We start from the raw sequence: 15,829 nt of genomic DNA, 5'->3' as shown, positions 1-15,829 counted from the left end.
GATTCCTAATTTTAATACTCAGATTCTTTGTCAGAATAAACAAAAAGCTCCATATTTTCCACATATCTGGGTAGTCTCCTTTTGAAAGAAATTGCTAAGGCTACAGCTTAGCCAACTAGCTATATACAGTGGGCAAAAAAGTATTTAGTCAGCCACCAATTGTGCAAGTTCTCCCACTTAAAAAGATGAGAGAGGCCTGTAATTTTCATCATAGGTACACTTAAACTATGACAGACAAAATTAGAAAAAAAATCCAGAAAATCACATTGTAGGATTTTGAATTAATTTATTTGCAAATTATGGTGGAAAATAAATATTTGGTCACCTACAAACAAGCAAGATATCTGTCCCTCACAGACCTATAACTTATTCTTTAAGAGGCTCCTCTGTCCTCCACTCGTTACCTGTATTAATGGCACCTGTTTTAACTTGTTATCAGTATAAAAGACACCTGTCCACAACCTCAAACAGTCACACTCCAAACTCCACTATGGCCAAGACCAAAGAGCTGTCAAAGGACACCAGAAACAAAATTGTAGACCTGCACCAGGCTGGGAAGACTGAATCTGCAATAGGTAAGCAGCTTGGTTTGAAGAAATCAACTGTGGGAGCAATTATTAGGAAATGGAAGACATACAAGACCACTGATAATCTCCCTCGATCTGGGGCTCCACGCAAGATCTCACCCCGTGGGGTCAAAATGATCACAAGAACGGTGAGCAGAAATCCCAGAACCACACGGGGGGACCTAGTGAATGACCTGCAGAGAGCTGGGACCAAAGTAACAAAGCCTACCATCAGTAGCACACTACGCCGCCAGGGACTCAAATCCTGCAGTGCCAGACGTGTCCCCTTGCTTAAACCAGTACATGCCCAGGCCCGTCTGAAGTTTGCAAGAGAGCATTTAGATGATCCAGAAGAAGATTGGGAGAATGTCATATGGTCAGATGAAACCAAAATATAACTTTTTGGTAAAAACTCAACTCGTCGTGTTTGGAGGACAAAGAATGCTGAGTTGCATCCAAAGATCACCATACCTACTATGAAGCATGGGCGTGGAAACATCATGCTTTGGGGCTGTTTTTCTGCAAAGGGACCAGGACGACTGATCCGTGTAAAGGAAAGAATGAATGGGGCCATGTATCGTGAGATTTTGAGTGAAAATCTCCTTCCATCAGCAAGGGCATTGAAGATTAAACGTGGCTGGGTCTTTCAGCATGACAATGATCCCAAACACACCGCCCGGGCAACGAAGGAGTGGCTTCGTAAGAAGCATTTCAAGGTCATGGAGTGGCCTAGCCAGTCTCCAGATCTCAACCCCATAGAAAATCTCTGGAGGGAGTTGAAAGTCTGTGTTGCCCAGCAACAGCCCCCAAACATCACTGCTCTAGAGGAGATCTGCATGGGGGAATGGGCCAAAATATCAGCAACAGTGTGTAAAACCTTGTGAAGACTTACAGAACATGTTTGACCTCTGTCATTGCCAACAAAGGGTATATAACAAAGTATTGAGACACACTTTTGTTATTGACCAAATACTTATTTTCCACCATAATTTGCAAATAAATTAAATAAAAATCCTACAATGTGATTTTCTGGATTTTTTTTTCTCATTTTGTCTGTCATAGTTGAAGTGTACCTATGATGAAAATTACAGGCCTCTCTCATCTTTTTAAGTGGGAGAACTTGCACAATTGGTGGCTGACTAAATACTTTTTTGCCCCGCTGTACATAAACAACAACACTGAATGGCTCCGAGCGAGTATCAGGGTTGATGTGATTGGTTGCCAGCACACACCAACTGTATCAATAAATCACCTTCAGAAAATGGTTTGTGTCTTAATAATTTATTTATTTACTCTTTTATTCACGGAAACAAATGATGTGTGTAAAATACTTTTTTGAATGTTGTGCTGATCATGATAAGCTAATACTAAACTAATTGCCAGTAATGTGTGGAGCCATGTTTGTTGACATTGTTCAATGCCTTCTGTGTGCTACGTAAATGTCTGTCAGACCAAAGATGTTATAACAAAACGAGGTGAGGGTAAACTTCCCGAAGCGAATAATGGGAAGTTAATGATGGTAGATGACACAACCCCTTCAACATGCATACTGCAGACAGACCTCATCTTATTTTTGGTTAGGGTTTCTGTCAGCTGGGTGTTAACCAAAATGAATGCTTGTGTTAGCTCACAATTTCCTCAGTCAGCGCTTGTTAGCCCCCCCCCCCCCCCCCCCCACCCCCCACCGCACAGGCATATGGCAGAGATATAACCGCCATCGTCTCAGGGACCCCGCCCATCTATAATAAATGAGATGCCAGCTGCTGTCAAGAAGTTAAGGTCTAAGGTGAGATCTGGGTACATTTAGCACCCTTTTTTACGCCGACTAACCACCTGCCCCACCCCGGACTACCTACAACAGTGTGAAACATACAGTTGAAGTCGGAAGTTTACATACACCTTAGCCAAATACATTTAAACTCAGTTTTTCACAATTCCTGATGTTTAATCCGAGTAACAACTCCCTGTCTTGGGTTAATTAGGATCACCACTTTATTTTCAGAATGTGAAATGTCAGAATAATAGTAGAGAGAATAATTTATTTCAACTTTTATTTCTTTCATCACATTCCCAGTGGGTTAGAAGTTTACATACACTCAATTAGTATCTGGTAGCATTGTCTTTATTTATTTTTTTACTTCGGTCAAACATTTCGAGTAGCCTTCCACAAGCTTCCCACAATACGTTGGGTGAATTTTGGCCCATTCCTCCTGACAGAGATAGTGTCAGGTTTGGAGGCATCCTTGCTCGCACACTCTTTTTCAGGTCTGCCCACACATTTTCTATAGAATTGAGGTCAGGGCTTTGTGATGGCCACTCCAATACCTTGACTTTGTTGTCTTATGCTATTTTGCCACAACTTTGGAAGTATGCTTGGGGTCATTGTCCATTTGGAAGACCCGTTTGCGACCAAGATTTAACTTCTGATGTCTTGAGATGTTGCTTCAATATATCCACATAATTTTCCTTCCACATGATGCCATCTATTTTGTGAAATGCACCAGTCCCTCCTGCAGCAAAGCACCCCCACAACATGATGCTGCCACCCCCTGCTTCACAGTTAGGACGGTGTTCTTCAGCTTGCAAGCCTCCCCCTTTTTCCTCCAAACATAACAATGGTCTTTATGGCCAAACAGTTCTAATTTTGTTTCATCAAACCAGAGGACATTTCTCAAAAAAGTACGATCTTTGTCCCCATGTGCAGTTGCAAATCATAGTCTGGCTTTATCATGGTGGTTTTGGAGCAGTGGCTTCTTCCTTGCTGAGCGGCCTTTCAGGTTATGACGATTTCGAACCCGTTTTACTGTGGATATAGATACTTTTTGTACCTGTTTCCTCCAGCATCTTCACAGGGTCCTTTGCTGTTGTTCTGGGTTTGATTTCGCACCAAAGTACGTTCATCTCTAAGAGACAGAACGTCTCCTTCCTGAGCGGGATGATGGCTGCGTGGTCCCATGGTGTTTATACTTCGTACTATTGTTTGTACAGATGATCGTGGTACCTTCAGGCATTTAGAAATTGCTCCCAAGGATGAATCAGACTTATAAGTGAAATAATCTGTCTGTAAACAATTGTTGGAAAAAGTACTTGTGTCATGTACAAAGTAGATGTCCTAACTGACTTGCCAAAACTATAGTTTGTTAACAAGAAATTTGTGGAGTGGTTGAAAAACGAGTGTTAATGACTTCAACCTAAGTGTATGTAAACTTCTGACTTAAACTGTATGTGGTTGTTTATTGTGCTATACCCCAGTAGAGCAGCAGAACTTGGACAGAGAGACTACGAAACTCCTAAAGCAGCCTGTATGCATAAACATGAGAGGAAAGTAGATAGTGTGCATATAGGCCTACTGAACACAATAAGTGCATCAAAAAGTGGAGATTTTGGTTCACCCAAACTAAAAGATTTAAATCGGAGAGAAAAATAGATATGTGTGTGTGAGAAAGAGAGTGTGTGTGTGTGTGTGTGTCTGTATATGCAGGTGTACTATCTCACCTGTAGTGGATGACTGGTGGGTTAGCTTTGGCAGAGCAGTGAAACTTTACCAGATTGCCCTCCAGTATGGGCTGGGGCTCAACAGATAGGTTGACCAGGGGCAGGTCTACATGGGAGAGAACAGAAGATTAGTCTATAAACCAATGCCAGAAAATGGTGTTAATATTAGAACAGCCTCAAGTCCTGCCGAGACCGAGACTGTCCTATGGACATCGCACAGGTGTCTGTGCCTGGGTCGTGCTAGTAAGGGCACACTACTAAAAATGCTTCAAAACATTCTCGAAATGGAACTTAAAAAATGTGTATTGGAAATCAATGTCAAATTTTACTGCTCACATACACACATTTATCAGATGTTATTATGGGTGTAGCGAAATGCTTGAGTTTCTAGTTCAAAAAGTGCAGTAGTAACTAACAATTCACAACAATAGAAACAAACCTGTGTTAACGAGAGAATCACTGACATGATGTCAGCTGGTCCTTTTGTGGCAGGGCTGAAATGCAGTGGAAATGTTTTGGGGGGATTCCGTTCATTTGCATGGCAAAGAGGGACTTTGCAATTCATTGCAATTTATCTGATCACTCTTCCTAACATTCTGGAGTATCTGCAAATTGCCATCATACAAACTGAGGCAGCAGAATGTGAAAATTAATATTTGTGTCATTCTCAAAAATGATGGCCACGACTGTACTTTTGAAATAAGTTATACAGAATGTAAACATTACTAAAGTGAATAGTGTTCCATTGTTAAAGTGACCAGTGATTCCATGTCTATGTACATAGGGCAGCAGCCTCTAAGGTGCATGGTTGAGTAACCTGGTGGTAGTCGGCTAGTAATGCTATTCTGATGGCCATTCTGATGGCCTTGAGATAGAAGCAATTTTTCAGTCTCTCTGACCCAGCTTTGATACACCTGTACTGACCTCACCTTCTGGATGTTAAGGGGGTGAATAGGCCTTGGCTTGGGAGGTTGATGTCCTTGATTATCTTTTTGCCATTCCTGTGACATCGGGTGCCGTAGGTGTCATGTAGGATAGGCAGTATGCCCACGGTGATGCAGGAGAGCCCTGCAGTTGCAGGCAGTGCAATTGCCACAACTGTAAACATTTGTGAGGTTCTTAGGGGACAAGCCACATTTCTTCAGCTTCCTGAGGTTGAAGAGGTGCTGTTGTGCCTTCTTCACAACACTGTCTGTGTGGTTGAATAATTTCAGATTGTCAGTGATGTGTACACGCAGGAACTTGTAGCTTATCTCCTTCTCCACTGAGGTCCTGTCGATGTGGAAATGGTAGTGCTCCCTCTGCTGTTTCCTGAAGTCCACAATCAGCTCCTTTGTTTTGTTGGCATTGAGGAGAGGTTATTTTCCTGGCACCACTCTGCCAGGGCCCTCAACTCCTCCCTGTAGGCGGTCTCATCATTGTTGGTAATCAGGCCTACTACTTTTGTAACGTCTACAAAAGTTATTGAGTTTGAGGCCTGCGTTGACACGCAGTCATGGGTGAACAGGGAGTACAGGAGGGGGACTGAGCACGCACCCTTGTAGGGCCCCAGTGTTGAGGATCAGCGAAGTGGAGGTGTTATTTCCTACCTTCACCACCTGGGGTCGGTCCGTCAGGAAGACTGGGATAGGGAGAGATTGAATATGTCCGTAAACACTCCAGCCAGCTGGTCTGCGGATGCGGCTAGGGAAGCCGTCTGGGCCGGCAGCCTTGCGAGGCTTAACACGCTTAAATGTCTCACTCACGTCGGCCACGGAGAAGGAGAGCCCACAGTCCTTGGGAGTGGGCTTGTTCGGTGGCACTGTGTTGTCCTCAAAATTGGTGAAGGTGTTTAGCTTGTCCGGGAGCAAGACGTCTGTGTCCGCGACATGGCTGATTGTCCCTCTGTAATTCATGATTGTTTCATGTCTGATCCATTGAATTGCAATTCTACTTTGTCTCTGTACTTACGTTTTTGCCTGTTTGATTGCCTTACGGAGGGAATAACTACACTGTTTGTATTCAACCTTATGCCGAGTCACCTTGCCATGGTTAAATGCGGTGGTTCGCACTTTAAGTTTTGAGCGAATGCTACCGTCTATCCACTGTTTCTGATTTGGATAGGTTTAAATAGTCACAGTGGGAACAACATCGCATATACACTTCCTGTTGAACTTAGTCACCGTGTCCATGTACATGTCAATGTTATTCTCAGAGGTTACCTGGAACATATCCCAGTCCATGTGATCAAAATAATCTTGAAGCATGGATTCCGATTGGTCAGACTAGCGTTGAACAGACCTTAGCAAGGTAAAGTTTCTGCCTAAAGGAAAGGAGAAGCAGAATGAAGTCATGATCTGATTTGCGGAAGGGAGGGCGGTGAGGGCCTTGTAGGGAGTAGCAGTGATCAAGCGTTTTAGTAGCGTGAGTACTACAGTCAATGTGTTGATAGAACTTTGGTAGCGTTTTCTTCAAATTTGCTTTGTTAAAATCCCCAGCTACAATAAATGCAGCCTCAGGATATGCGGTTTACAGTTCGCACAAAGTCCAGTGTAGCTCAGCTTGTCGTAGTATCGGCTTGAGGGGAATATATACAGCTGTGACTATAACCAAAGATATTTTGGGGGGGAGGTAATACGGTTGGCATTTGATTGTGAGGTTTTCTAGGTTTGGTGATCAAAAGGACTTGAGTGTCTGTAGGTTATCACAATCACACCATGAGTAGTTAATCATTAAACACACACCACCGCCTTTCTTCTTCCCGGAGAGTTCTTTATTCCTGTCTGCGCAATGTACTGAGAACCCAGCTGGCTGTATGGACGGGGACAGTATATCCGGAGAGAGCCATGATTCCTTGAAACAGTATGTTACAGTCCCTGCTGTTTCTCTGGAAGGAGATACTCACCCTGAGCTCCTCTACTTCATTATCCAGAGACTGAACATTAGCGAGTAATATACTCGGAAGCAGTGGATGGTGTGCACATCTCCTGAGTCGGACTAGAAGTCCAGGCAGAATACCTCTTCTCAGCCGGCAGCGTTTTGGAGCAGCCTCTCGGATAAGTTCAATTGCCATGGGGGGTATGGACAAAAGATCAAATTCGGGAAGTCGTATTCCTGGTCATAATCTTGAGAGACCGTCGCTCTGATATCCAAAAGTTCTTTCTGGCTGTATGTAATAACGTTAAAAAGTCCAGCTAATCCCCATGTTTCACACCCTTTTCTGTTTTGGTGCCTAATGAACACTCCCCATTAGACAGGGAGAGAGGATGTGTTAACCAACATTGGATATGGCGACAGCATCTAGGGCTCAATGAAATTAAAGGGATAGTTCGGGATTTTGGCAATGAAGCCCTTTATCTACTTCAGTCAGATTAATTAGTGGATACAATTTCTATGTATCTGAGTGCAATTTGAAGGATGTTGCTATCAAGCCCTTGCGCAATTGCTAACTAGCGTTAGCTTGACTGGAAGATTGCTAACTAGCATTAACTTGACTATTGGAAGTCTATGGGAACAGCTAGCATGCTAGATTTCCAGTCATTTCGCTTATGCTAGCTAGCATTGGCTCGCGAAACGAACTAACTTTCTTCTTACTGGACACAGATACATAAAAATGGTATCCATAAGTTAATCTGAATCTTTGGAAGTAAATATTGCCATCCCTTTAAACACCCAGTGCAGCATTTGCTGAAATAGTGCTTAACGACATATTGTGGTTAATTGTAAAAGGGTTAATTCGGTTCCCTATTAGCTTTTGCAGAAGCAGAAGCTATTCTTCCCACAACAAAATCAGACTTAAAGTGGAATTTCACCCTGGCTCTGTCATAGCATACAGTCATGACTACATTCACAACATTACGTTTTTAATCATAAACAACACAATTATCAAACCACAAGCTAGAACTAGCACATTTTAATTTCACAGGCAGAATTGGGCAGTTTCGACTACCTGTGTATTCGTCTGCTCATAGTGAACCACAAAGTCTGGCATTCATAGCGAAGGCTGATACCGCATGCCAGGTAGAGGGGGCGTGCCCACAAACTTGAATAATGACGCTGTTTACTTCGTACGACCAACACACAGTAATCACAGAACTTCTCTACGATGACAGCTGAGAAGTGATGCGATATCATACATTTTTTTCCCCATTTACAACAAAAATGTAAGATTCTGAATTACAGGTAACCTTGCAAGCCTAGCCAGCCAAGTTAGCTAGCTAACATTACAGTCCTGTATTGCCATCAGCTAAATAATTTAGCTATCTTTTGGTATATACACTGTCAGTCAATTTTGCCTATTCCATGGTAGTCACTGCTAGTTTGTTCATTCTATCTGACTGACGCAAGCTAGCTAATGTTACCAAATAAAGAGTATCTCAATTGATAGACATCTATTCCATACTTGTCTGGAAAACACTCCGTTACTAAAAATAGAATTGTCAGTATAGCTACAGTGACTCACTAACTCATGTGTATAATTAATTTATGGTTGGTTCGTTGGTTCTCAGCCAGTCTCAGCTGGCCAGCAATCTTGCTGCCAATTTAGTGAGACTAGTAAGGCAACAGCACGCTGAAAATATTGAAATGTCCTTGTTAGGTATACTTAGCTAGCCAGTCAAATATAGATAAATACAATTAGTGGAGTCGTTAAATTGTGTGTTTTGTTGTAGGTGGTACAGAATCTGGGTCCACCAACAAGGTGAAGGTAGGTTGGCCAAAATATTTACAAGCTGACAGCTAAAAATAGGTCAATTTACAGTAAGCATGGTATAAACATGAATTGGGTAGTATGATTTGTGTTATGGGGTTACAGGTGATTAGACTTAGCCTGAGGACCACAGAGTACCTTCCAGACCATGTAATCCATTTAGTTTACCCCTTTGCTAAAACTCAGGTTATATGTAATCATTCCCCGGTGCCCTGCTGAAAAGTACCCCAAAGTGGGGGCCTTTTTGGATACACACCTTACGGTTATGGAGCACAACAGATTGTGGGACAGAAACCAGCAAGGAACACTGAAAAGGTATACAATCAAGACTACAACAGTAATGACACAAGCGCTTTATTCTCTCTGCAGATTCTCAAGACAATACCAATTCCTGTGGAAAGGGCAACTATTGACAATTATATGTCAAAGTCAATGGACTGGGGAGGTTTAGACAGTACTTTGAGATGAGGAAGGGAGTTTTGGTTGTGCAGGGTTATGCTTAGACAGTTAATGTTTTGAGTGATTGAGGTGCACTTTCTCAATCTCCCATACATAAATTCATACTGTGCAAGAACTGCCTTCCTAAGACTTTTCACACCTTTAGCCCAGCCCATTGACATTGTTGACTGATCTTTCCTCTAAAAAGCAGCTCCTAATGTCCCCTCATTGTGCCTAAACAATATGCTAGATGGCAAAGAGATCAACTGAATGGTACAAACAAAGGCATGTTGCCCTACGTCTCTTCCACAAAGTGTAAAATGCTTTGTTGTTGATGTTACATGTTTGCTAACAAGTTATAAATGTGATGTGTGGCGCATAATAAGTTAGCAGGCACCAGGCTAACTAGCTTGCTAACAAGTTATAAATGTGAGGCGTGGCGCATAATAAGTTAGCAGGCACCAGGCTAACTGTAATCAAATCAAATCAAATCAAATTTATTTTATATAGCCCTTCGTACATCAGCTGATATCTCAAAGTGCTGTACAGAAACCCAGCCTAAAACCCCAAACAGCAAGCAATGCAGGTGAAGAAGCACGGTGGCTAGGAAAAACTCCCTAGAAAGGCCAAAACCTAGGAAGAAACCTAGAGAGGAACCAGGCTATGTGGGGTGGCCAGTCCTCTTCTGGCTGTGCCGGGTGGAGATTATAACAAAACATGGTCAAGATGTTCAAATGTTCATAAATGACCAGCATGGTCGAATAATAATAAGGCAGAATAGTTGAAACTGGAGCAGCAGCACAGTCAGGTGGACTGGGGACAGCAAGGAGTCATCATGTCAGGTATTCCTGGGGCATGGTCCTAGGGCTCAGGTCCTCCGAGAGAGAGAAAGAAAGAGAGAATTAGAGAGAGCATATGTGGGATGGCCAGTCCTCTTCTGGCTGTGCCGGGTGGAGATTATAACAGAACATGGCCAAGATGTTCAAATGTTCATAAATGATCAGCATGGTCGAATAATAATAAGGCAGAACAGTTGAAACTGGAGCAGCAGCACAGCCAGGTGGACTGGGGACAGCAAGGAGTCATCATGTCAGGTAGTCCTGGGGCATGGTCCTAGGGCTCAGGTCCTCCGAGAGAGAGAAAGAGAGAAGGAGAGAATTAGAGAACGCACACTTAGATTCACACAGGACACCGAATAGGACAGGAGAAGTACTCCAGATATAACAAACTGACCCTAGCCCCCCGACACATAAACTACTGCAGCATAAATACTGGAGGCTGAGACAGGAGGGGTCAGGAGACACTGTGGCCCACTCCGAGGACACCCCCGGACAGGGCCAAACAGGAAGGATATAACCCCACCCACTTTGCCAAAGCACAGCCCCCACACCACTAGAGGGATATCTTCAACCACCAACTTACCATCCTGAGACAAGGCTGAGTATAGCCCACAAAGACCTCCGCCACGGCACAACTTAAGGGGGGGGGGGGGGGGGGGCGCCAACCCAGACAGGATGACCACATCAGTGACTCAACCCACTCAGGTGACGCACCTCCTCCAGGGACGGCATGAGAGAGCCCCAGTAAAGCCAGTGACTCAGCCCCTGTAATATTTGTGTTGTGGAGAAATGACCAGGCAGGAGGTGGGAGTACAGTTAGTTTTCGTTTAGTCAAAACCCCTCGTGCTCTACAGTTCCCGGCACCCCAGTGCGCATGTGCATTTCCTATTAGGTGTAGTAACATAACACTGCCGTAATGCATTACTGCTTAGTAACAGCACAGTAACTAATATAAACAGATGTAGATCCCAGATACTACACTAACTAGCTAGCCAACTCCAGTAATGTGCTAACGTCTGCTGGAAAACTTAGCTTTAGGTTGCTAGTTGTAACAGCGTAGCTTGCTGTTTAGTAACTAGCCATATCTATGACTAAAAAGGGAAGAGGTTTAACAACCGAGATACAAAATATTTTATTTTTAGTCATAGATATGGCTACAGGTAGTTGTTTAGCTAGGTAATTTAGCTAATTAGTTAGCAAAATAAAACATTATTTGATTTCTCCCCTGTAACACAGTATGTTAGCCCAATATGGGTTTCAGTAGTTAAACTAATGTTAGCTAGCTAGCTAGGTGGCTTGCAGGAAAAAATTACTTACTTAGCTAGACAACGTATTTGTCATCTGCCCTCTTGGATCTGGTATCGGTTGTAGCTGAGCTCCTAACGTTAGCTAAATCCAACTCTTTGTTTCGAATCCTCTTCACTATATTCCGGTTAAAACATGTATGATTGAATATCAACATGTAGCAAATAGATGGTCCATCGACAAATTCGTTTTGATCAGAGGAATCACTTGAAGTCATTGCGTCTGGTAAATTCTTTCAGTATTGCCTAAAGGATTGTTGTTAGGGGCCAGAGGATGAATCACCACCCAGTAGTTTTTCAGAGATTGTAAAAATGTGTTGGCTTGTATATTTTATAGGCTGCCAATAGGAACATCGCTGAAAGACGTCCAATGGCTCTATCGAAGAAGGACAACCATATCTAAACACAGAAAAAAGTATGATCAGTATAACATAGAGCCTTCGCAAAATGCCACAAAGCAGGACAGTGACCTTAAAGCCATCATAGGGTGAATAATTCAGTGTGCAAAACCCTGACCTGCCTTCCTCCTGGGCAATTATGTCTGAAACACATCTCACTGCCCTAGAAATGTATCAGACATGATGAAAACAAGCCCAATTTCCCCCAGGGTGAAATTCCCCTTTAACCCCATCAATCACGATGGCCTGAGTTATGTCGCCAAGATAATCGTGAAACCATGAACAGGCGTCAGAGCTCAGGCCTTCAATAAAATAGCATGATCACCAGCTTTTGACAGATCCACAAAGAAAGTAGCACATGCCATTTTAGTCTCTAAAGCATTGACAAGAACATTAACAACTAAAGTGGTTGCTGTAATAGTGCTATGCCCAGGCCTAAACCCTGATTGGTTTACATTCAAAATACATTTCTCAAATAAAAAAGATCAAAATTGTACATTTACCAATGATTCAAGAATCTTAGCTAGACAAAGAAGCCTTGAAATGGGGCGGTAATTATTAAGATCACTACTACCCCCTCTTATGGATTTGCAGCACAAGAGCTGATTTCCATACTTTTGGAATATTTCCTGATAAAATGTTACATAAAAAAAATGTGAGTTATTGAGCCAACAATGATGCACACTTAAGCAGAGCAGTATTCATTGGTCGCCTCCTGTGGATTTATTGTTGTCTGTTGCTAGCATAGCATCCAGGACTTCTTATTCTGTAAATAGCCCCCCCAAAAAGCTTTTGCTATCATTTCTCTGATCATTCAGCAAGTTTCCCCTAACAACATCCTGCCCAATATCATTGTGAATAGGCTTAGAGGTTATTTGAAAGAGAGAGCCCAGTGAAATAAAATGGTGATTAAATGCATAAATGATGGCATTTTTTTATGTAATGAGGTCAGTGTCTGAATTAATTTGTTGTGGCAGAGAGGAAGTAATAGAACCCTTCAGGGATTGGACAGTTTTCCAGAATCGTATTAATCACCAGTTTATTATTAATCGCTCTTTCTGACACTGATAGTAACTCCTTATTTACAATTTCAGTGAGCTCATCGGCTTTGTGTGCTGACATGTAGAGTGTGGAATCATCTGCATACATAGTCAATCTAGCTTTGTGTAAGACCCGTGGCAAATCATTTGTAAAAAATAAAGAGTAACGGCCCAAGGCAACTGCCCTGAAGGACACAACACTATACATATCTGACGTTAGAGAAGCTTCCATTGAAGACACTCTGGATTCCATTAGATAAATAACTTTCCAATGATCTGATGTTAGGTGATGCAGAGTTATTTGTTTGTGTTTCTATTCAATTACAATGTATGATCAATAACATCAAAGGCTGCACTTAAATCTAACAATACAGCTCCAACTGTCATCTTATTATGCATTTATTTAACCATTCATTAGTCCTCTGAGTCAGTGCAATACAAGTTGAGTAGTGCCCTTCTATATGCATGCTGAAAGTCAGTAGTTAACTTGTTCTCAAACAATTCTCTCCATCAATTTACCAAGGACAGGCAGCAAACTGATTTAGCGTCTGTTCGTGCCAGCAAATGGTGCTTTACTATTCTTAGGCAGCCCTGCAGCATTAGTGAAGAGTTGATCAATACAAGTGGACGTCACAGATCCAACACTATTGGTATGCACTCTAGTTGGTTGAGTGATAACCTGGGTCATATTACAGGCATTAGTCACAGTTTGAAGCTTCCTCTTGACAGGCCCGCTAGTGGCTTACCAGTCAAAGTTCAGGTCACCCAGAAAATAGATCTCTCTGTTAACATCACACATACTATCAAGCATTTCACACATATTATCCAAATACTGACATTTAGCATAAAAGAAGAGGCTTTAGATGAGGCAAGTGAACATACAACCACAACACTTCAACAACATTTGACATGCTTTAAACGAAAATGCGTCTGAACACATTCAGCAGCACCTCCCTCATAGGCATTCCTGTCTTTTCTGTCGATGTTACATCCTTGTATTGCTACTGCTGTATCATCAAATAATTATATAAGTAAGTTTCAGAGATAGCCAGTATATGATGATGTTAGCAAGCTATTAGATTTTTAAACGTTATTTTTAAGGCTACATATATTAATATGGGCTATTCTTAGCCCTTTCTTGGGTAGCTTATCAGAAAAAATTAAATAAAAACTTAGAAAGTCAGTCAATCAGGCACTTGTGAGTGTCAGTTGCTGTATGTGTGTGATATTGGGCTGAAGCTATTGACCCGGAAGCTTGGGTTTCTCCCTCCTCCCAGGCTTTTGGGACGGAGGGTGGACAATGAGCTTTTCGTAGCGGATGTAAGCAATGTCCCCATGCTTTCTTTCCACCTTTGGCACACAGCTTCAGAGAAGTCCTCGTTGAGGAAGATGTTGATTCCTTTCAAGTTCTCGGCTCTCTCCAGAACAGCCATCTTTTCCTTGAACCTTAGGAACTTGACCACTATTGGCATGGGTCTGTCACCTGGGCTGGTTGCAGATTTCCCAGACCTGTGGGCGCGCTCCGCCTCAATCTTCCAATGATCCATCGGCAGCTTTGCAATGATTTATTTTCTCACTTTCTCCTCAGACTCCAGACGTCCAGGTCTCATGGGGAGACTCTGGTATGCCATCCACAACAATGTTATTCCTCCTGGATCAAATCAAATCTAATTTTATTTGTCACATACACATGGTTAGCAGATGTTAATGCGAGTGTAGCGAAATGCTTGTGCTTCTAGTTCCGACAATGCAGTAATAACAAGTAATCTAACTAACAATTCCAAAACTACTGTCTTGTACACAGTGTAAGGGGATAAAGAATATGTACATAAGGATATATGAATGAGTGATGGTACAGAGCAGCATAGGCAAGATACAGTAGATGGTATCGAGTACAGTATATACATATGAGATGAGTATGTAAACAAAGTGGCATAGTTAAAGTGGCTAGTGATACATGTATTACATAAGAATACAGTCGATGATATAGAGTACAGTATATACGTATGCATATGAGATGAATAATGTAGGGTAAGTAACATTATATAAGGTAGCATTGTTTAAAGTGGCTAGTGATATATTTACATCATTTCCCATCAATTCCCATTATTAAAGTGACTGGAGTTGAGTCAGTGTCAGTGTGTTGGCAGCAGCCACTCAATGTTAGTGGTGGCTGTTTAACAGTCTGATGGCCTTGAGATAGAAGCTGTTTTTCAGTCTCTCGGTCCCAGCTTTGATGCACCTGTACTGACCTCGCCTTCTGGATGATAGCGGGGTGAACAGGCAGTGGCTCGGGTGGTTGATGTCCTTGATGATCTTTATGGCCTTCCTGTGACATCGGGTGGTGTAGGTGTCCTGGAGGGCAGGTAGTTTGCCCCCGGTGATGCGTTGTGCAGACCTCACTACCCTCTGGAGAGCCTTACGGTTGAGGGCGGAGCAGTTGCCGTACCAGGCGGTGATACAGCCCGACAGGATGCTCTCGATTGTGCATCTGTAGAAGTTTGTGAGTGCTTTTGGTGACAAGCCAAATTTCTTCAGCCTCCTGAGGTTGAAGAGGCACTGCTGCGCCTTCTTCACAATGCTGTCTGTGTGAGTGGACCAATTCAGTTTGTCTGTGATGTGTATGCCGAGGAACTTAAAACTTGCTACCCTCTCCACTACTGTTCCATCGATGTGGATAGGGGGGTGTTCCCTCTGCTGTTTCCTGAAGTCCACAATCATCTCCTTAGTTTTGTTGACGTTGAGTGTGAGGTTATTTTCCTGACACCACACTCCGAGGGCCCTCACCTCCTCCCTGTAGGCCGTCTCGTCGTTGTTGGTAATCAAGCCTACCACTGTTGTGTCGTCCGCAAACTTGATGATTGAGTTGGAGGCGTGCGTGGCCACGCAGTTGTGAGTGAACAGGGAGTACAGGAGAGGGCTCAGAACGCACCCTTGTGGGGCCCCAGTGTTGAGGATCAGCGGGGGGGGAGATGTTGTTGCCTACCCTCACCACCTGGGGGCGGCCCGTCAGGAAGTCCAGTACCCAGTTGCACAGGGCGGGGTCGAGACCCAGGGTCTCG

The 15,829-nt window shown here is 43.0% G+C and overlaps 1 protein-coding gene across 1 annotated transcript in view; it reads right to left on the bottom strand.

Moving 5' to 3' along the window:
* Positions 1-15,829, bottom strand: part of LOC110538905 (kin of IRRE-like protein 3) — a 300,574-nt gene that overhangs the window by 56,374 nt on the left and 228,371 nt on the right. The window contains exon 6 of the mRNA XM_036937674.2: positions 4,062-4,167. Within this exon, the coding sequence (XP_036793569.1) occupies positions 4,062-4,167 (106 nt within the window). The remainder of the gene's footprint in view (positions 1-4,061; positions 4,168-15,829) is intronic.

The sequence above is a fragment of the Oncorhynchus mykiss genome, chromosome 12, assembly GCF_057628025.1.
Source record: "Oncorhynchus mykiss isolate SJ-2025 chromosome 12, ASM5762802v1, whole genome shotgun sequence".
In the NCBI taxonomy this organism is placed as follows: Eukaryota; Metazoa; Chordata; class Actinopteri; order Salmoniformes; family Salmonidae; genus Oncorhynchus; species Oncorhynchus mykiss.
The sequence above is the reverse complement of the archived record's forward strand: the minus strand, read 5'-3'. Positions and strand labels throughout refer to the sequence as shown.